The 21,878-nt window shown below is 38.6% G+C and overlaps 1 protein-coding gene across 2 annotated transcripts in view; it reads right to left on the bottom strand.

The window, feature by feature from the left end:
• Positions 1-21,878, bottom strand: part of ASCC1 (activating signal cointegrator 1 complex subunit 1) — a 219,357-nt gene that overhangs the window by 119,681 nt on the left and 77,798 nt on the right. For both annotated transcript variants that reach the window (XM_075841554.1, XM_075841555.1), the window contains one exon: positions 13,343-13,521. In XM_075841554.1, coding sequence (XP_075697669.1) covers positions 13,343-13,521 — 179 coding nt within the window. The remainder of the gene's footprint in view (positions 1-13,342; positions 13,522-21,878) is intronic.

The raw sequence follows: 21,878 nt of genomic DNA, 5'->3' as shown, positions 1-21,878 counted from the left end.
CTGCCTTCTCTTGATCCCCTGTGACCAACTCCCCATTACCACTATTTAGGAGTCCTACATGTTCAGACCTTGGCTTTTTTGCATTTATATACTTGAAGAATTTTTGGGGATTTGTTTTACTATCCTTGGCCACCTGCCTTTCATTTTGAATTTTTGCTAATTTTATTATATTTTTACAGGTTTTATTAAGCTCTTTATATTTTACAAAGGCTACAGCTGTACCCTCAGATTTGTATTTTTTAAATGCCCTTTTTTTGTCGTGTATTGCCCCTTTCACAGAAGGTGTAAGCCATGTGGGATTTAATTTTAGTCGTTTATACTTGTTACCTATAGGAATAAATTTTGCACTATAATTACCCATAGTAGATTTGAAAATCTCCCCTTTATCATTTGTCCCATTATTTGACATTAGTTCTTCCCAGTCTATATCCTGAATTGCAGCCCTCACCCTGGGGAAATTGGCTTTCTTAAAACTAAATGTTTTTGCCCTCCCAGCCTGTGTTTGTTTTTTACAGTATAGGTAAAATGTCACTGTTACCAAGGTTTTCACGAACATTGACATTCCCAACAAGATCTGCATTATTAGAAATGACCAGATCCAGCAGAGCTTCACCTCTAGTCGGGCCTTCCACAAACTGGCCCATAAAATTTTCCTGCAACAGGTTGAGGAAATGTCTCCCCTTTGCTGCTGGTGTTTCTGGGTCGGCCCATAGGATGGGCGTTGAGCTCACTTTGTGCATCTTATAGGCATTCGCACCCAATTCCTTCCCCAGTCAATTCCTGTGAATCACCAGGTATATTAGTCCGCTTTACTTGACACACCCTGCCTGAGCAACATTGGAACAACCTAGTTGTGTCCTGCAAAGGGTCCTGTTTGCATACTGATTCCAGTCTGCCATTGCTATCTGTTATCAGTCTGTATCCAGATATCCAGTACCAGCCTGTATCCAGTTCTCTGTTATCAGCCTGTATCCAGCTATCCAGTACCAGCCTGCATCCAGCTCTGTTATCAGCTGTTATCCAGCTATACGTTTCCAGCTTGTATCCAGCTCTCTGTTATCAGCCTGTAACCAGCTACCTGTTACAGCCTGTGTCCTGTTATGCGCTGCCAGCCGCTACTCTCATCTGTGGAGCAGCCAAGTGGTTACACAACCCGTTGGTCGTAACAATCACAACCTGTGTGGGAACTGTAAAGCCGGTCACGTTATTATAAAAATGAAGTGACAGCTATAGCGTAGCCTGTTCCCAAAGATCTAGTGTTGAGAAATCCATTTTTACTAACCTATTTTAATTCTATCTAGTCAAATCTTTAAAAATTATTTGTTAAAAAGGGAAGGACAGTAGGTAACCTACCAAACATACATAAAGAAAATTAAAATTCCAACAAAATACCATTCACTGTATTTTATTTTTCTAGTCAGTTTAGTACTAAAGAAAAAGGCTTTTTACTTTTGAAATTACCATCTCATTCATCTCCCTATGCTACAATCCGATGAAGCAAAGATTCATCTTTCCTTTTAAACTTCTGAAGTGCCTCCAAAAACTCTCATGAATGCTGAGGAACAAAAAGGGAAGATGTGACGGAACAGGACACATAAATAGGTTTTAAAAAAAAATTTAAATGCTAAATGTACTTTATTGTTTCAAATAAAAAATTACTTTCGCAAACATTTAGAAACGGACAGCTGCTCTTCAAGAAATAGAAAATCACTGGATTCATACTATAATAAACCACTAATGCCACAATCTCTGCTCCAATAGTTTTATTTATTGAGACCTCATATCAGGTCTAAGCAAATTCCACTCAGGGTTATGAGCAGAGCTGAGGAGTCAGTTAGCCAAACTTCCAACTCCTCTATTTTTCCACAGTCCAACTCCAGCTTCAACTACTTCATAAATGGCTTATGTATAATAATTAGTAATAACAAATTTACTGTAGTAAAATGGTAACATCAGGAATTTCATCACCATCATGTAAATAATCAGGCGACTTAGACAGAACATGCAATATATTTAATAGAATGCAATTTATGAAAAAAACTTTAAAATTCCTGTGTGTAAATATGCAACATACTCTGTATTTAATAAATTAATAAAATATTAATATTTTCATTTTGAAGCCAAAGTTGGAGTCAACCGTAGGAGTTCGATTGGAAAAAGTTAAGACCACGGTATGTGAATGAAGTTTGTAAGCATCCTCTCTAAATGAGCAGAGCCAACTGTAAAGCTTAGTAGAGACGGGATAATGATTTGGGGCACTTTGTAGTTTGGAACAGACTCCTTTTAGTGAAGGGAATATTCATGCTACAAATTACAATTTGATTATAAAGAGTATTGTGCTTCAGGTATTATGTCAATAGTTTGAGGAAGGCGGTTTCCTGTTCCCATGTAAAAATATTCCCATACGCAGAGCGAGGTCCATAAGAATGATAACTTGCCAAATTTGGTGTGAAAAAACTTCACTGGTCTTTTCATATACAGTATGTTATTTATATAGATCCTTCATTTTCGATGACCCTGTTTAGGATCAAATATGAAGGCTGTGAGCCAGGACTTATGATCTTACATAAGTGCCTCACCTCAAAAATGCTTTAGTGGCGAAGTGCAAATCTATTGTACAGCCTTCCCAGAAAAGTGGAGGCCAATATAGCAGGAAATGGGAAACTTACAGTCTTAGGCCTCATGCACACGACCGTAAAAACACCCGTTATTGCGGGTCGTAATTACGACCCGCAATAACGGGCTCATAGACTTCTGTTAGCCACGGGTACCTTCCCGTTTTCTCATGGGAAGGTGCCCGTGCCGTTAAAAAAATAGAACATGTTCTATTTTTCTATTTTACGGGCCATGCTTCTATACTTTATAATGGCAGCATGGCTCGGAAAAGCGGCCGGCTGCCCGTGCCCGGCCGTGCTCGTAATTACGAGTCGTAATTACGAGCACGGTCGTGTGCATGAGGCCTTATTGTTTGGAATAAGATGTTCTACACAAGCACAAACTGGCTCAATGAGAAGACTATTATGCTCAAAAGAGTTTAAGGTAAAAATGGAAGACAATGGCCAGTTGGATGATATTAACTGACAAGACCCAAAAGAAAACAAAGCATTCATGAGACTCACAATAAATGTATAGTTACAAGAATGCAAAACTCACTTAAAGGATATCACTAACCCCGCACCCACTTCCCCCAAAGAAAACGTACTATGCCAAGTACTGATGGGTACTTGGCAATATCGGAGTCTTGTGTCATTGAACCTTTGTTCTGCTTTCATATTGTCGCTATGACAGGTGATACATTACAACATATGGTGTTCTTCACCTATAAAAAGTTTTCATTTCTTGGTGCTCAAAGTACTTCCCTCTATTTTCTCCTGAAGTCTCTACAGAACTGTCAAAAGAACACTGCCACAGATGCTATCCAGCGATCACAAGAGATTCTGCACTGCCTAAAAAAAACAAGTGCCCCAAAGAATGCTGGGTATTTTCAGTAGTTTATTGGTGATATAGCACATGAAGGAAGTTTATCTATCAACAATGGGCTCCTCCTCTTGAAAACTAAAGACTATGGAACTTTCTGCCAAAGGAGATTGTTATGGTGAATTTACTGAAAGAGTTTCAAAGGGGCTAGGATGCCTTTCTTGCCTTTCTTAACTGTAAAGTTAAAGTTACTAAATTACTGGAGATGGGTCAATGATCCAGGGATTTATTCTGATTGCCATATTGCAGTCGGGAAAGAATTTTTACTTAAAATGAGGAAAAATGTGCTTTTGCGTAGTGGTGTTTTTGCTTTTCTCTGGATCAACATTGCAGAATAATAGGCTGAACTGGATGGACGTATGTCCTTTTTTGGACCATGTTACTATGCATTCCACTTTTAGCAATGAAGCCGTTTTTATGTGCTTATCCACATAAATAGAATTTTTTAAATATCCCACTTTTCACAATGGCCTCTGGAGCAGACATAACAGGGTGACACTTCCTGTTTTCTCCAGCTGACTTATCAGCTTTGCTGTATATACTTAGACATTAATCGTAGAGTCATTTCATTATCATTAGAGATTGGGTGAGTTACTGAGATATATCTTACTGCTAGAGGTCTAGAAAAGACAGAATAGCAATGCTATACATAAAAGGTAAAGGCTCTACCCTGTCACCCCTTCGTTTTTAGGGGGGCTGTACTCCATTCCCTGGAGAATGCAAGCTAATATAAAAATGTTACAAAGCTTCTAAATTAATAAAACACAGCAATAAACTTTAAAATCATATACTGCATGTCTACATGCAATTTTATAGTATTATTGGAGATGTGACAAACTTTACAATGGTCAACAGTTACATTTTACAACATTTTATAAAGTAGTAAACAATTTGTTTGAAACAAAGAATTTTCTGAATGACTAAAGTCAACCAGATTCCCGGCTTCAAGTGATTTCAAACAAACAGTTTGGTCAAAACTAATTTCAGCAGACAAGCATGAATGAAAATGATCATCCTATGTTCTCAGATGTTTATCTCTACAAGAAAATCTAATTTCTTCTTTAGTAAATCTCTCTAATAGCAATGACCCCAGGGAGCTAAAATCTGACAAGAGGGTCTCTGGGGAAGAAATGCCCTTTGTATGTCATTGTGTTGTATGTAACACTGTGAAACACCGATAAGTGCTAGGTGTCGCCTTAATGTGTCCCAAATAAATGATTCTAGAATGATGCTGATATGAGGGTTTAGCTCTTCATTCTGTCGTTGTATGGTTAACAGCAAACAATGCATTATTGCAGCAAGCTTGCTCTCTAATCTATCAGTGGGGAGATGCTGATCACTGATTACCTCGTTTTTACAATGGCAAGCTTATACTTACCTTCCAGCATGATCCCAAATAGTCATTCCTAACGCTGAGAATGATTAGCCTGCAGAATATTAAACCTACAACAGCTGCCAGGGGACTACTGTACAGAACAAACAAGTGAAAGCCTCTCAGCACATGGGTTTTATTACTAGGTATTGTAATGCAGGAATTAAAGGGCTGTAATGGCTGGTCAAAGTCTAGGGGCCTAAATAATACATTGCCTTTTATTGTGTCAAGATGAGGATGGAACATAATCTTTTCATGAAAGCTGTAATGGAATTGGACACAGAACAATGATTAGATTTGGAAAGGACATGGTATGTGCACAGCATTACCTTTGTGGAATTGGAATTGGTTGTGTATAGCAAAAAAGGCTCAGTTCAACTGAAGGTATTTCTACAGAGAATCAGGATCATTGCCTTCTTGTTTCAGGTGTTCAGGTTTTTAAGGATTATATGAACGGGTATGCTACTGGAACGCAAGGGCATTTACGTTGTCCATAACAAACTGTAATCAAAATAACTTCTCTATAGGATCATTGATGACCCTGTGTCTTGGGTTTAGGCACAGCAGCATCTGAATTTTTCAAATTAGGCTGAATATAAAACAAAAGGTTGCACTTTAGATGAGCTCTCAAAATACCAAATCTGAATTATCTAACAATAAAATAAGAACTTGAAGGGAGGAGAGCTCAACAGACAGGATTTATCCCTTAAAGGGAATGAATAATCAAAAAAGGATATATTATTGAAATTAGAATTTGAAAAAAAAATTAACAATTTGGTGGAGGTTTTTATGTGACTATCCACATAAAAAGAATTTCTGAAATATTCCACTTTTCACAGTGGCCTTTACAGCAGACACAACAGGATGACACTTCCTGTTTTCTCCAGCTCACTTATCAGCTTTGCTGTATAGACTTAGACATTAATCGTAGAGTCATTTCATTATCATTAGAGCTTGGTTGAGTTAATGAGATATATCTTACTGCTAGAGGTCTAGAAAAGACAAGATAGCAATGCTATACATAAAAGGTAAGGCTCTACCATGTCACCCCCTCGTCTCTAGGGGGGCTTTACTCCATTCCCTGGAGACTGTAATAGTCTATGACATTTCCTTGAAATGAACTCACATTCATGCTAAAAAGCACACAGATACTGATGTGCTATCTATACAGACAATGCAAGAAAGTAGTATGTATCTCCAATATGGTCGTCAATAAGGAAGTTTTTAAAAATACAAATAAATAGCTAAGACAAAAATAAAAAGAACAAAACATATTGCATGCTCAATCGGTTTGAGGTCAGGTGACTGACTTGGCCATTGAAAAATAGTTTATTTATTTGCCTTAAGAAGCTCTTAGGTTGCTTACGCGGTATGTTTTGGGTCATTATTTATCTGTACAGTTTTGTAGCATTTCATTGAATCTGAGAAGAAAGTCTAGCGCTATACACTTTAGAATTAATTCTGATACATCGATCATCACATCATCAATAAACACAAGTGAACAAGTTCCATTGGCAGTCTTATCTGCCAATGCCATAAACCTGCATCCACCATGTGTGACAGATGAGGTGGTAAGGCTTGAATCATGAACCATTTCTTTCCTTCTCCATACTGTTGTCTTCCCATGATTCTGCTGCAATTTCATCTTGGCTTCATCTGTCTAAAAAAAAGTGTTCCATGACTTAGCGGCTCTTTTAGATGTTTTCTAACAAAGTCTAATCTGGCCTTTCTGTTCTTAAGTCTTACCAGTGGTTTACATCTTGAGATAAACCATATGTATTTAAACTCATGAAGGCATCTCTTGATTGTAGACTTTGACAATAATATGCCTCCATCCTCCTAGAGTTATTTTGACTTGGCTAGATGTTGGGAGGAGGATTTAATGAACTTACTTTCATTTATTGGGGGGGGGGGGGGGGGGTAATGTTCATCAAATAAACTGAATGCGCTGTAATTTATGGTGAAGTTTAATATTACCATTATTTGGGGCAGAGAAGGTGACAGGTTTACTGCTGCAGGAATGACGAGGGGACCATGAAGGAGAAGTAGATTGGGGGTTGAGTATGTAAAGCAGACTGGATCTTTAATGTGACATGATGGGAAATTACGTTTTCAGGGTCATGCTGAAACTACTGCCACCCCCAGCATCAAAAAGTAGTGTATGACGACGCTGTCTCTGAACAAAAAAGGTTATCAAAACTGCATTAAATAAATGGTTTTGGCATAGTAAACGAGTTTGTGTTTTTTTGGGAATCGGAAGACCCCTTTAAGAAAGGCTCATAGAACCAAAATGTTGCAGTACCAAATAATTAACAAAAATCTTTATTTTTAAATATACCTATGGACACATTATGAATTCATAAATGTGGACACAAACGTAAAAATATAACTGCTAAATGGGAAATTCAAGCCTGACTTTGTTTGCATGCTACAAATGTAGCAATAACAAGGAGTAATTAAGGACATTTTTTTAATGAGAATCCACAACCAAAACTAATGTTTCCATTGGGTTACCTTAACGGACAACCACTGAAGACACCCCCTATCCATATGCCCTATTAGGGTATACAGACAACACAGAGGAGGGAGTCTGCCATATGGGAATCCTCCTCTATGAGCCAGTATGGAGAGTTGCTCATAGCAACAATTATAATGAAAAGTATCATAGTTTAGCCTCCCTGACTCTATATTTATAATCTATTAGTTTATATAGGAGAATATTGAGGGAAGGATATTCACACTGAGGTGGTACTGGCTCTAGTTGCTCCTATGTTGAGGTTTCATGGGAATATCAATCTGCTATCACCATAGCACAGTAAAAAAGGAAAGCAGGGTGACATCTAAAATCCTGGTCAGAAGCAGCCGCGAGGCCAGATTGCATAGAAGTGAGTATAAAATGCATAAAAGCAGTGTAGAATTTGACGGACAATAGTGCTATGATGAAACGTTGTGCTCCCGCTGGACGTCTTTTTTAAGCAAGACAAGATGTTTTCTCACCACTAACTATCTCTCTAACAACTCATTATTGGTCAAATCCTACAAATTGTAGGTATATGGTCCCCTCAACATCTGGTCAAAAAGTTTTACGTGCACAAAATATATATTTTTTATCTTTTTTTGTTATGTTCCTAATAATAAATTAAATTTTAAAAAAATGCACTTCTCAGACCTCTAATGTAATGGCAGTATCCATTACACATAATGACTGGAAGGGAGTTGTCTCATTATCTATGGGAGGCAAAGGTTATATATTTCACTTTGTCCTTTGAGCAAAAAAAACTACAAACGTCATGAAGTCAGGTGGAGAGTGCGAAAAGATATAAGTAATAAGCAACACAGTCAAAACAATCCTTAAAGTTTAGCTAAACGTTCGACAAAGTTCTGACATGTCATAGTGACATGTCATAGTGACATGTCTGACGTTTGGATTGGTGGGGGTCCGAACACTGAGATCCCCACCAATCACTAGAACGAAGCAGCTGAAGCACTCGTGTGAGCGCTAAGCTGCTTCGTGTCTGTTCAGCTTTTTCCGGAAAGCCGATGTATCGGAGTACGGGCTCATAGACTTTGTATTGAATCCGTACACGATACATTTATTGCCGGAAAAAGCCGAAGAGGCACGAAGCAGCTGAGCACTCACACGAGTGCTTGAACTGCTTCGTTCTAGCGATTGGTGGGGGTCTCCGTGCTCGGACCCGGACCAATACAAACTTCTGACATGTCACTATGACATGTCAGAAGTTTGTCGACCGATTAGCTGCACTTTAATGGTTCGACAACATGTATTTAAATAAGACGGCTCTTAAAAATACTACTTCACTACCACCAGTATTTCTAGCATTGTTATGTGAATAGGGAAATCTTGCACTTCCATCATGCCACCTCCTGGCCAGTGGCTAGTAGGGAGGAAATAAGGACCTCAAAGAAATGGTCTGATTGGCAACTGCAAAAGTTTTAAAAATGGGTAAGTACACATTATTTTTAATAGTATTTTCTATTGAGTTCAGAGCACTCGAAATGTAGAGGAACAATAGTATGTACATATCTGTAGATGAGATCACATTAAAATGAAAGCGTTATTGGTCCTACAAGAACTAATGGAGACGTACACCCAAAATCATTCACAATAATTTTATGAATTTATATAAAACACTTCATTAAAATTGTTCATACCCAGACTAAGTAACCCAAATCAGGTGAACTTTCCATTGGGAGCATGATCATTCAATATGATAGCTCTATCTGTTTGCACCTATAAATGTTTCACTGGAACAATATAAACATTTTCAAGAACCAGGAGATCAACATCTTCAAACACGCTACTTTTATAGAAAATATCTTCTATTTAAAAGGGCTGCTAAACAAAGACCGGCGGGGGACCCCTGAATCGGAAGGGGATTGAAGAGGTGAGCACTGGTTCTCTTTGCTGCTACTTCTTTTTTTGTTTTTCAAACTTTAAAACAACTGCTTTAAGTTTTTTTATACTCTCCATAGCCAAAAGATTCTGTTACACAATTCATTTAATAAAAGAATCAGGAAAAACATTGCTAAGCTGGGAGTGTAGAAGTGACAGAGTGGCAACAAAAACAAGGAATGGTACAGGATAATGGCCGGTTTACATGTAACAATAATTGTTACGATACATTAATTACCCACTGATTATAACGATTATTGCTCAGTCTAAATGCACATCTATTGTTAGTGGCATCGGTAAATGCCGCTCATCGAAATTTACAATGCATTCGATTGAACCTGCATGATAAATTTGCAGCATATGTACCATCATTGTCCTGATAGAAATATCCATGAAATACTCGTAACTAATTTTTAATCACCGATCATTAGTCAGCGGTTTAAAACCTAGCTTTGTGTAAACATTGCTTTGAAGCAAGCAGTTTTCTCAGTGCAAGTTATAGTCCAAAAAATATAATAATGGTTGAATGTCAGGATAATAATGAATAATGCATTTAACCTTCATAGGCACCAAGTGAACATTTCAGTTTAAAGTGCAGCGACCCATTTAAAACCTTGTTAAAGTTTTTTTTTACTTTGGACAGTCCTACTTGTTAGAAGAGTCTCTTGACAACAAGCCGATCACAAAGTTCCCTTGCTGGGACCCCCAGCGATCAGCTGTAATCCCTGGGGAAACCTGGCAGTTAGTGTTCAATATCCCTGCAGGGCCATCAAAGGATAAATTTGGCATTACACATTACACAGTGCCTATACAAATCAATGCGTGATCTGTGTAATGCAGGACAGGACAAGTTCCCCAGAGAGAGTAACTTTTTTATAGCTGCTCTCCACTGGCCAAAAGATGAAGATCCTTAAATAGGGGACCCCTTAGAATTCCCTCATATATGAAAATGGATTTTCTAAACTAGACAACCCCTTTAAGTTGTGCGCCCCTTTATAAATCAGGAGATATTTGCACAATAGACAAATACATAGTGAGTAGCGCATAATTAATCCAATGACTGAGCAGTCGAGTTATCAAGCAGTGAGCACAGTCCTCGAGATCTCCTGAATTTTTTATAGCAGAGATAAAATCTTTCCAGCTCCTCTAAAAGTCAATGTATCCAACTGAGATAGCGAATGGGTACCAGCATGAATCAGCCCAACAGTATAAACCAATGAAGAGCTGAACGAATTGACAAGTTGTACACAGAACACAGCTATGACAGGTATCCAAAGGCACATTTACTATTTATCCACTTGGCTTTTTCCTGCGAACCAAATAGATATACCAGGTCCGAAAAGATCTTTGGCCGCATGTTCGGAAGAAGATAAACAAGCTATGGACATATGCTGTTGATGTAAATGAATGCAGATGATTTTATTTTCTGCTGTATGCTTTTTACAAAATTGATTCTGTCGCGCTCCCTCTCCCATGTATCCATCTGCCATCCTCCCCCCCCCCCCCCTCAAATCAGGATCAGAGACATATGGCATCCTGCATACAGATCATTTGAATCGGTTTCTTCTTAGTGTATTATTTTGCATCAAGTACAACACATTTCCTTCCAGCTCCGAGAACATATAATGTAATAATGCATGTATTCCATTAGTGTGACGCTGCTCGCTGATGGCGGGGTATCTGATGCCCGGATTAGTACTGGAATGTCAGAGATGTTATGCTGAACTAAAATGAAGGCAGAATCTACTTTTACATTACAAGCACAAGGAACAGAATGCTAATGATGAATTATAACAAAAGCTAAAAGTCAACTTCTTTAAAGCATTTAAACTTTTGGAATGATTTATAAATCTCACTTTGAAAAGGTCACAGAGACTTGACGGATATATTAGCTGTATTAAGAATCAATAGATCTTAAGGACATGTAATACCACTTCACATTAGATTAAGCAGGGGGTATATGGGTAATAAACAATATATAGTCTCTCATGAGAATGCCGCTTTAAAGCAAAAATGAATAAATGACATTGACATCAGGTTACTGTAAGTAACGGAAGAAGATGAAAATGGGATGTGACACTTTAAAGGGGAAATTGTGATGTTTTTGATCTCAGATCACCACTGATTTCCAGACCAAAAGGGCTCTGGAGTGCTCCAACCTCTTTGGCCTGATTCAGTCATTTCTGGTGCTGGAAATATGACACAACATGTTATGTGATGGTAGGTCAGTAATGATACAATAACACAGCAGTTTCATATACTGCCAAGAAATTCACTTAACATTTTCAGTGTGCTCATATATAATATTCTCACTGATGGCAGTATGTAACAGTTTTCAATTGCATACATTTTGGTAGATGGGGATCGTTAATCGATGGTCAGGAAAATTAGGGACCTGTACAAATTGCCTGTGCACTGGCTGCTTCCGTCATCCCCATAGAGTGTGAATTGGGCAGGTTCACGCACTGCTCCATTCAAGCTCCTCCACACTGCGATTATGCGGGTGAGAAGGAACAGGGGGCCCGGGCACTGTTCTCTCTAAGCTGTATAATCTGGAAATTATAGATATAAACATTTCAAACCCTACAGAATTGGGCCCAGTGAATATTGTTTTAACTCTTTCCTTTCCAGAGCGCACAGCTCAGAGGCAACACTGATCTGGGGAGCCTTGTTATAGTGATTGGTGGCTTGTCCCAGAGATTATACAATTCTAACCTATCCTGTGGATAAAAGATAATATGCTCACTGCCTGCAGCCACCACTAGAGGGAGCTCAGGATCTTACTGCATACTGTTATACGCAATAATATCACTGTTTGCAGTAAGTCCTGAAGGTTATTCCCGTTCAGACATCCAGCTTGTTATCTCGTAAACTCATTTTATTGAAGAAAACAACCAGATAAATTGTACTTTACAAAGACTACTCAAATATGAAAATTACAGAGGAATCGAGTGTACATAGAGGTGACGAGATCAAAACACAGCACTTATGACATTTCCAATAACATTGGGGTCGGCAATAAATAGATACAAATTTTAGAATATAAAAAGAAAAAAACAGATTAAACGCTCACATTGATGTAATTGGATAGCGCATTAGGTAGGGCAGAGCTAGATCATTGACTAAGGGGCACGTTACACCATTTTCCCCAGTCTTTCCGGAATTTATGTGGCCAACCCCTATTCCTATAAACAATGTGGTCATAAGAAATCACATTGTTGACTAACATTTTCCATTGTGTTACAGAAGGTTGTCTTTACCCGATCCATCTCATCGCAATAGCTTTCCTTCCCAGGAAAAAAGATATTCTGCAAGAAAATTCTGTCATAAAAAACGCCTAACTCTCTTAATCTATTACTCCCAATAAGCAAGCCTTGCGGGATTAGATAATAAGAACCTCCGATATAAGGTCAGTAAGGTTAGTCGAGTTCAAAATTGTTGAATATAGGGACGGTCTCAGATCAAATGCCAAATTCTACCCATTCTATAAAGTGAGACTAGAGTCAGATAGGTTTGATGAAGGATATACAGTTGGATTAACTTTATTATTGGCTGCTATTAACACGAACATGTGGGATTCTAAGGCATCATTCCAAAACTCCTCTGTTAAAGAAGCAATAAGGCTTTGCCATCCATCTTTAACATGAAGTTGTTTCGAGAAGCATTTAACAGATGCATATAAAGAGCTGAAATTAAACTAGTAGGACCCTGAGATGTATATGTATGTAGTATGTAGATACTCTCTGTCTTGGGTGGGGAAACTGCCTGGTTACTACATGACGTAACTGAAGATATCGATAGAACAATGTACATGGGAGATCATCACAAGTTTGCATCTGTTCAAAAGAACAAAATATTGTTTCAAGAAATAAAACCTGAAACGTAAGGACACCGTGTTGCTTCCAAAAGTCCTAATCTGGCACATGTTGTCTTTTAAAACTATGTCTATGAAGGGGATTTTAAGATCGGTGTCACAAAAAGCGAAAAACAGAATTTCGGACCTAAAAACAACATAAATTTAAAAGGTGGAGATTCACTTTAAGCTTTGAATCAATAGTAAAGGTTATGTGACCTCCTACCTTGGAACATTTTGACAGGACCTCTTCTTTAAACTGCAAGAACCTCTCCTGGATCTCTGGTTGATTGAGAGCAAAGGACAAGAAGTGGGTGAATGGCTGCTTCTTCCTAAATGTCTCTGCTAACAATTCAATGCGAGTCCTTGCAGAGATAACTCCATTCCGATTCTGTCCTGTAATCACTGAAATAAAATATAGGTTTAAAAAATTATTTCAGGCCGGTACAAATGTATTTACAGTTTATTCTATAACACACGTTTAGCTTTATTCCCTCGGAAACCACAAGACAAAGGACAACAATGATGTTCATTTCAAAGATGTGCCGGTAAGCCATTGTTTGGCACATACCAAATCATCAATCAGGATGGTCCCACCTCTGTGTGGGTAAGACACGGTAGTTTGCTTAATTTATGCCAAATGGCCAAATCACACACGGACCATCACCCCGTACAGGGCAAACAAGAGTCATTTTTAATGGGAGAACTAAAGTTGTGAGGAGATACATTTTGAAAGGAGAAGATAGTAAGAGAATAAAGGGAAGGAGCAGATTGTTAGGTAGACGTGAGTAAAGCTTTTTATATAACCTATACAGGTGTGTGTACATTAGTCGAGGACACGGATTAGCGGAGGCATGTGGATTTTCACGTATGAATTTTACAGAAAAATACAAGGATTCCATATCTGGAAATTGACAAATGTCAGATCGAATGTGTGACAGTTTTATGTATTACTTACTACCTGTTATTTATGTAGCACCTATCTCAAGTATTCACCGGTACATGCAGTCTTGTGCCATTTTCATAGAAAAGTCAATTATTATCCCAAGCATGAGTTTGGAGCGTGGGTGGAAACTAGACTAGAGAAAAGCTGGAAAGCCAAGAGGACATGTGGAGAACATACAATAATCCATATAGATTTTTTTGCTGGCAGAATTTAAACCCATGATCTCACACCAGGCTTTTTACTTCTAAATCCCCTGAACTACATTGTCACAGACCACGCCAGCTCTTACTCCTCCAGAATCTAATGGCTTTATGTAATGCACTTGACAAAAGTATACAAATATATGGTGAAAGTCAGAAGGGTCACCGATGCAGCCTATTGCATCTATGGTCCCTCCAGTGCTTTAAGTAAAATACTTTAAAAAGGTAATCCAGTCATTATGAGGACCATAAGGGTGAAGTATTTTATGTTGGACTGCCACTAATTTCCAGAACAAAAAATCTCAATATATAGCGCTCATACCACATGGGGGAAATGGAGAACCTGCTTCCATTAGACTCATATTTCAAAAAAGGGCACATGGACAGGGTTTATCCAAATAATACAATCCCTTTATGTACTGACTACGGTTGTAGTAAAGAGTAATACGTCTACATATAGAAATAGATCTAGATGTCATAGATAGCTTTACAAATACTTAGGAGTGTGAGTAGATGCACATAATGTATCTCAGTAGAAGCCATCCTCCAATTAAAGGAACAATACAACTAAAATAAAAAATGTAAAAATAAATATACATAATGTATATATTAAGATAACATTAAATTAATCAGAAATACACTCTATACATTGTTAATGTGCTAAATGACTATTCTAGCTGCAAACGTCTGGTTTTTAATGCAATATCTACATAGGTGTATAGAGGCCCATTTCCAGCAACCATCACTCCAGTGTTCTAATGGTACATTGTGTTTGCTAACTGTGTTAGAAGGCTAATGGATGATTAGAAAACACTTGAAAACCCTTGTGCAAATATGTTAGCACCGCTGTAAACAGTTTTGCCGTTTAGAGGAGCTATAAAACTGATCTTCCTTTGAGCTAGTTGAGAATCTGGAGCATTACATTTGTGGGTTCGATTAAACTCTCAAAATGGCTAGAAAAAGAGAGCTTTCATGTGAAACTCGACAGTCTATTCTTGTTCTTAGAAATGAAGGCTATTCCATGCGAGAATTTGCCAAGAAACTGAAGATTTCCTACAACGGTGTGTACTACTCCATTCAGAGGACAGCACAAACAGCCTCTAACCAGAGTAGAAAGAGAAGTGGGAGGCCCCGTTGCACAACTGAGCAACAAGACAAGTACATTAGAGTCTCTAGTTTGAGAAATAGACGCCTCACAGGTCCTCAACTGGCAGCTTCATTAAATAGTACCCGCAAAACGCTAGTGTCAACATCTACAGTGAAGAGGCGACTCCGGGATGCTGGCCTTCAGGGCAGAGTGGCAAAGAAAAAGCCATATCTGAGACTGGCTAATAAAAGGAAAAGATTAATATGGGCAAAAACACACAGACATTGGACAGAGGAAGATTGGAAAAAAGTGTTATGGACAGACGAATCGAAGTTTGAGGTGTTTGGATCACACAGAAGAACATTTGTGAGACGCAGAACAACTGAAAAGATGCTGGAAGAGTGCCTGATGCCATCTGTCAAGCATGGTGGAGGTAATGTGATGGTCTGGGGTTGCTATGGTGCTGGTAAAGTGGGAGATTTGTACAAGGTAAAAGGGATTTTGAATAAGGAAGGCTATCACTCCATTTTGCAACGCCATGCCATACCCTGTGGACAGCGCTTGATTGGAGCCAATTTCATCCTACAACAGGACAATGACCCAAAGCACACCTCCAAATTCTGCAAGAACTATTTAGGGAAGAAGCAGGCAGCTGGTATTCTATCTGTAATGGAGTGGCCAGCGCAGTCACCAGATCTCAACCCCATAGAGCTGTTGTGGGAGCAGCTTGACCGTATGGTACGCAAGAAGTGCCCATCAAGCCAATCCAACTTGTGGGAGGGGCTTCTGGAACCATGGGGTGAAATTTCTCCCAATTACCTGAGCAAATTAACAGCTAGAATGCCAAAGGTCTGCAATGCTGTAATTGCTGCAAATGGAGCATTCCAAGACGAAAGCAAAGTTTGAAGGAGAAAATTATTATTTCTAACCTTGTCAATGTCTTGACTATATTTTCTAGTCATTTTGCAACTCATTTGATAAATATAAGTGTGAGTTTTCATGGAAAACACAAAATTGTCTGGGTGACCCCAAAATTTTGAACGGTAGTGTATATATAGCGTTTATCTTTCCGTTTGCAAGACATTCTACAAGCTCCAATCTTGTATGATTATGTGTAACGTAACTGAGGAAAGTACCAAATGCGCACCCATTGCCAGACATGGCGCTAGCTGCCCGACTCAGCAAGAGGTGGCTATATAGACCTGCGACCACCCTCAAAGTACTAGGGCCCTTCCTTCAAGCAGATAAACCGCCATAAGGGCGAATCCACTATCAGGAACCTAGCTAGCAGACCCTGAGTATCCCGGTTGGAGGTAAGGAATATGTTGCTTTCACCAGACAGTTGCTGGCACAAAGAGTGAACAGGTAAAACTAGCAAATGTCAAACAAGCAAATGTCAGTAACCGAGCGGTAGTGTCAGAGACTAAACAATAACCAACATTATAAACAGAGTAAAGCTGCGTCAAAAAAACAAAAGCGTCAAAACAGCAGAGCGGAGAATACCCAACAGTCCAAGGTCATACACAGGGGGAGAATGCAAAAAAGGTAGTCGAGGAAAAAACAAAAACCAACCTGAGGATACAAACCAAAACACAGAGCACACTAGCAGAAGGAACCAGGAAGATAAATCAATAACTGGCAAGGATGCCAGGGAAAAGCAGGAATAAATAGTAGACAGAACTAATAGATAGGTTCTCAGCTGATCACGAGCCAGGACAGCTGAGTGACAGACAGATCCCAGACTTTACCCTGCTCCTACCCTTCTGCCTAGCTACAGAAGCAGAGTGTCACAATATTTCAGAAAAAACAGGACCATCCCTCCCTTGTCCCCTCCACCGTTACCTTTAGACCGGCTAAGGGTAAGGGGATGTCACTTAAAGAGTCTCTGTCACCACATTATAACTGCCCTACATAAGGAGATGCGCGTTATAATTTAGGTGACAGCAGTGCTTTTTATTTTAAAAAAACTATCTATTTTCACCACTTTATTAGCGATTTTAGATTTATGCTAATGAGTGTCTTAATGCCCAAGTGGGCGTGTTTTTACTTTCGACCAATTGGGCGTTGTACAGAGGAGTGTATGACGCTGACCAATCAGCGACATGCACTCCTCTCCATTCATTTAGGCAGCACATAGGGATCCTTTTAGATCCTTATGTGCTGTCTTATACTAACACATTAACGATACTGAAGTGTTTAGACAGTGACTAGACATTCCACGGGATGTCTATTCACAATCCCTGCACTTCGTTAATGTGTCTGTGTTAGTTACAGCAGAGGAAGCGTGATCTCGTTGTAACCTGTCATTTACAGCGAGATCTCGCAAGATTACGCTCCCTCTGCTGTAACTACCACAGATAGAGTAACGAAGTGCCGGGATTGTAAATAGACATCCCGTGGAATATCTATTCACTGTCTAAACACTGCAGTATCGTTAATGTATTAGTATAAGACAGCACATAGCGATCTAAAATGATCCCTTTGCGCTGCTTAAACAGGCTCTGTCACCAGATTTTGCAACCCCTATCTCCTATTGCAGCAGATCGGCGCTGCAATGTAGATAAGAGTAACGTTTTTTGTTTTTTTTTAAAACGAGCATTTTTGGCCAAGTTATGACCATTTTTATATTTATGCAAATGAGGCTTTCTAAAGTACAAATGGGCGTGTTTAAAGTTAAAGAACAACTGGGCGTGTATTGTGTATGTACATCTGGGCGTTTTACTTCTTTTACTAGCTGGGCGTTGTGAATAGAAGTGTATGATGCTGACGAATCAGCATCATCCACTTCTCTTCGTTAACACCCAGCTTCTGGCAGTGCACAGACACACAGCGTGTTCTCGAGAGATCACTCACTTCCTGCCCCAGGTCCTGCATAGTGTCGGACGAGCGAGGACACATCGGCACCAGAGGCTACAGTTGATTCTGCAGCAGCATCAGCGTTTTCAGGTAAGTAGCTACATCGACTTACCTGCAAACGCCGATGGTGCTGCAGAATCAAATGTAGCCTCTGGTGCCGATGTGTCCTCGCTCGTCCGACACTATGCAGGACCTGGGGCAGGAAGTGAGTGATCTCTCGAGAACACGCTGTGTGTCTGTGCACTGCCAGAAGCTGGGTGGTAACGAAGAGAAGTGGATGATGCTGATTCGTCAGCATCATACACTTCTATTCACAACGCCCAGCTAGTAAAAGAAGTAAAAACGCCCAGATGTACATACACAATACACGCCCAGTTGTACTTTAACTTTAAACACGCCCAGTTGTACTTTAGAAAGCCTCATTTGCATAAATATAAAAATGGTTATAACTTGGCCAAAAATGCTCGTTTTTTTAAAAAACAAAACGTTACTCTTATCTACATTGCAGCGCCGATCTGCTGCAATAGGAGATAGGGGTTGTAAAATCTGGTGACAGAGCCTCTTTAAATGAATGGAGAGGACTGCATGACGCTGATTGGTCAGCGTCATACACTCCTCTGTACAACGCCCACTTGGTCGAAAGTAAAAACACGCCCACTTGAGAATTAAGACACTCATTAGCATAAATCTAAAATCGCTAATAAAGTGGTGAAAATAGATCGGTTTTTTTTATCTCCTTATGTAGAAGATACGGCACTTATAATGTGATGACAGAGTCTCTTTAACTAAAGAAACAGGTTCTTAGCTAACCTGGTCTCCACTGTGGAGCACAGGGAAAAGCTTTTTGCTGCAGAAAGCTAACTCTCAGACAGAGAAAAGAAGCTTAAGCACCTCTTGTTTATTAAACTTTTATTACTTCACATACACTAGCTTTGGCGCATGGATACGGAGGAGGAGATGATATAAAGCCTTCTGAGACACATAGTAAATCAAGTAAGAGGAGGAGATTATGGGATTATGGTATTTTTTGCCAGTATTTTTGTGTATTGATTTTTTTTCCCCTGTAGTGTCCCTATTCAGGTTATGACTATACTTACCATTTCCACAACACAGCATTGAACATTACTAGAGACAACCTACTAACACGCTACATAACAACACTACAAGCAAGGCCGCCAGAAGGGTTAATCAAAAAACAAAACTTCAAAAACTATCTATTATTTATATGTTCATTTAAATTATTATGCAAATCATACATTGAAATCAAATGAATGTCTAATTAGGCAGAGGAGGTATGACAGCAGCCCAGGGAACATAATTAGAATTTTAGTGCTGACGATTTTTATTTCTTTGTAAAATAAAGAATTGATGTTTTTAAAGGAATGTTCATTATAAGTGGACAATGCTATGCTGTTTATTATAAAATAGGATTAAAAACAAGTCGGTGGAAAATTTCTAGTCTAAAGTTTCATGCTGAACGGCAATCGCTGAAACAATAAAATCCCCTGAATCATTTATTACAAACAATGGTGAAAGGGAGATTGTTTCCTAATTGAATCATTTTTTTCCCTGTGATTAAATATGCTACATTTTTTGCTTGCATCCTACAATTTTATAGCTTAATCTAAATTTAAACAATTTCTTCTAGCTCAAGAGATGCAACCAATCACATAAAATATTACTAGTCATACATTGAAAGTTATTTTAATTGCTTTTTATGTAAAATAATGCAATTTGAATCATCTACAACCACATACAGATTTAGCACAAACAGGATAATGGGTATATCAGCTTGCCAGTGTTAACACCAAGCCTCCACAAGTGATTGCTAATTCCAATTTGCACACATTAATATGTGTCTTCATTATTTTTTTTAATTTATTTAAAACATCTACAATTAAAACTGAAGAAACTTTGCAATAGGTCTTGATTAAATATATCCTATTGTTTGGTTTCTACAGCTTCTATGCAGACTCATGTGTCTCCATGGTAACAGACTACTAACAAATTCTGTAGTCTAACCCTGCAGTCATACTCTGTTCCATTTTTCCTCTAGTTCTCGCTAACCTACTCAATGTTTGCTGTAAGGAGCAGAGGACAGATAGGTGTGAATAACTGCAGAATCAGAGTAAACAGAGTTTGTAGTCTGTCACTATGGAAACAGGTAAAAGCTGTAGATACAAAACAATTGGAAATAAATTTTAATCAAGTCTATTTACAAAGTTGCCTAATTTTTCCGTTTAGATGCAATAATATAAATAAATAAAAACATTGCAAAGATGGACATAGTCTTTAAAAAGAGGTGGTCACATACAATGGCGAACATCCAAAAATAAAGGCTTTATCTTCTGTGTGCACGTATAGACAACTCCACATGCATGCTCTATAGAATTTTGACGAGAGATGAAATAGCAAAAAATAAATAAAAATAACACTACAATTTTACAAGCTAGAAGTGTGGTTCTTATAAATATTACTAACGATTTCATATTATAATAAATTATGTTCTGTAAGTTTATCAAAATAAACTGAAAATTCAAAACATATATACAAATCAAGGATAACACCAGCAATAAACAGCAAGCTGAAAAAGCAGTGTGGTACGATTGCCATAAAAGAAGGTCAATTATTATACCAGTGCGCCACCTGCTGGTTAAAGTGAAAAACACAAAATCACTGAAAAGGGCCATACTTACTCATACAAGGGCAGGTACAAAAGTTCCCAACAGGATGCAGACAAACCACGATGCTGTAATGTTGGGGGGAATAGTGTGTCAGTACTTTGTGTGGTACACTTAGAAGGTGCTGGGCAGCCCGCCTGATCTAATAGTATGGGCGCAACTAATAGGCTGTATGTCAGCATGGTGAACTACATGTAACCGTGTGACTGGCACACTTATAGAAGACATATCTGTGTGCAATGATAATACTAAGCAGCCACCCCCTCATGAATAGTAGGCGTGATAGTGGATGTGCATTAGTGTTTTGCACCTGATCAACCTCCCTCTATGTAACATTGTGGTTTGTCTGTATCCTGCTGTGAAGTGGTGTGTGTATCTGCCCTTGTATGGCCTTTTTCAGTGATTTTAAATTAATATTGTTCTTTTCTTTGTGATTTGTTTGTAATTTAAAGAGTAAAATTCATGTCATATGGTTGTAATGGTCAATGTTTAGCATTTCATTTTACAGACGCAGGAAAAAAAAGTATGGCCAATCAAAAGTAAAAGGGGAAAAATCATCATAAAACATGACAGATAGGGTATGCTGCCATTTAACAAGAAACAGACTGCAGCAAGCCCCAAAAACTGCATGGTATGCAAATATCTCAATCAAATTTATGAACATCTGGACACTGTGGTTTGAACTTACTTAAAGAGGCTCTGTCACCACATTATAAGTGCCCTATCTCCTATATAAGGAGATGGGTGCTGTAATGTAGGTGACAGTAATGCTTTTTATTTAAAAAAAAAAAGATCTTTTTTCACAACGTTAGGAGCGATTTTGGTTTATGCTAATGAGCTTTCTTAATGCCCAAGTGGGCGTACTTTTACTTTCGACCAAGTGCGCGTTGTACAGAGGAGTGCATGACGCTGACCAATCAGCATCATGCACTCCTCTCCATTCATTTACACTGCACTAGCGATATAGTTATATCACTATGTGCAGCTACATA

Source organism: Rhinoderma darwinii, chromosome 11 (genome assembly GCF_050947455.1).
Source record: "Rhinoderma darwinii isolate aRhiDar2 chromosome 11, aRhiDar2.hap1, whole genome shotgun sequence".
NCBI classification, from domain to species: Eukaryota; Metazoa; Chordata; class Amphibia; order Anura; family Rhinodermatidae; genus Rhinoderma; species Rhinoderma darwinii.
The sequence above is the reverse complement of the archived record's forward strand: the minus strand, read 5'-3'. Positions and strand labels throughout refer to the sequence as shown.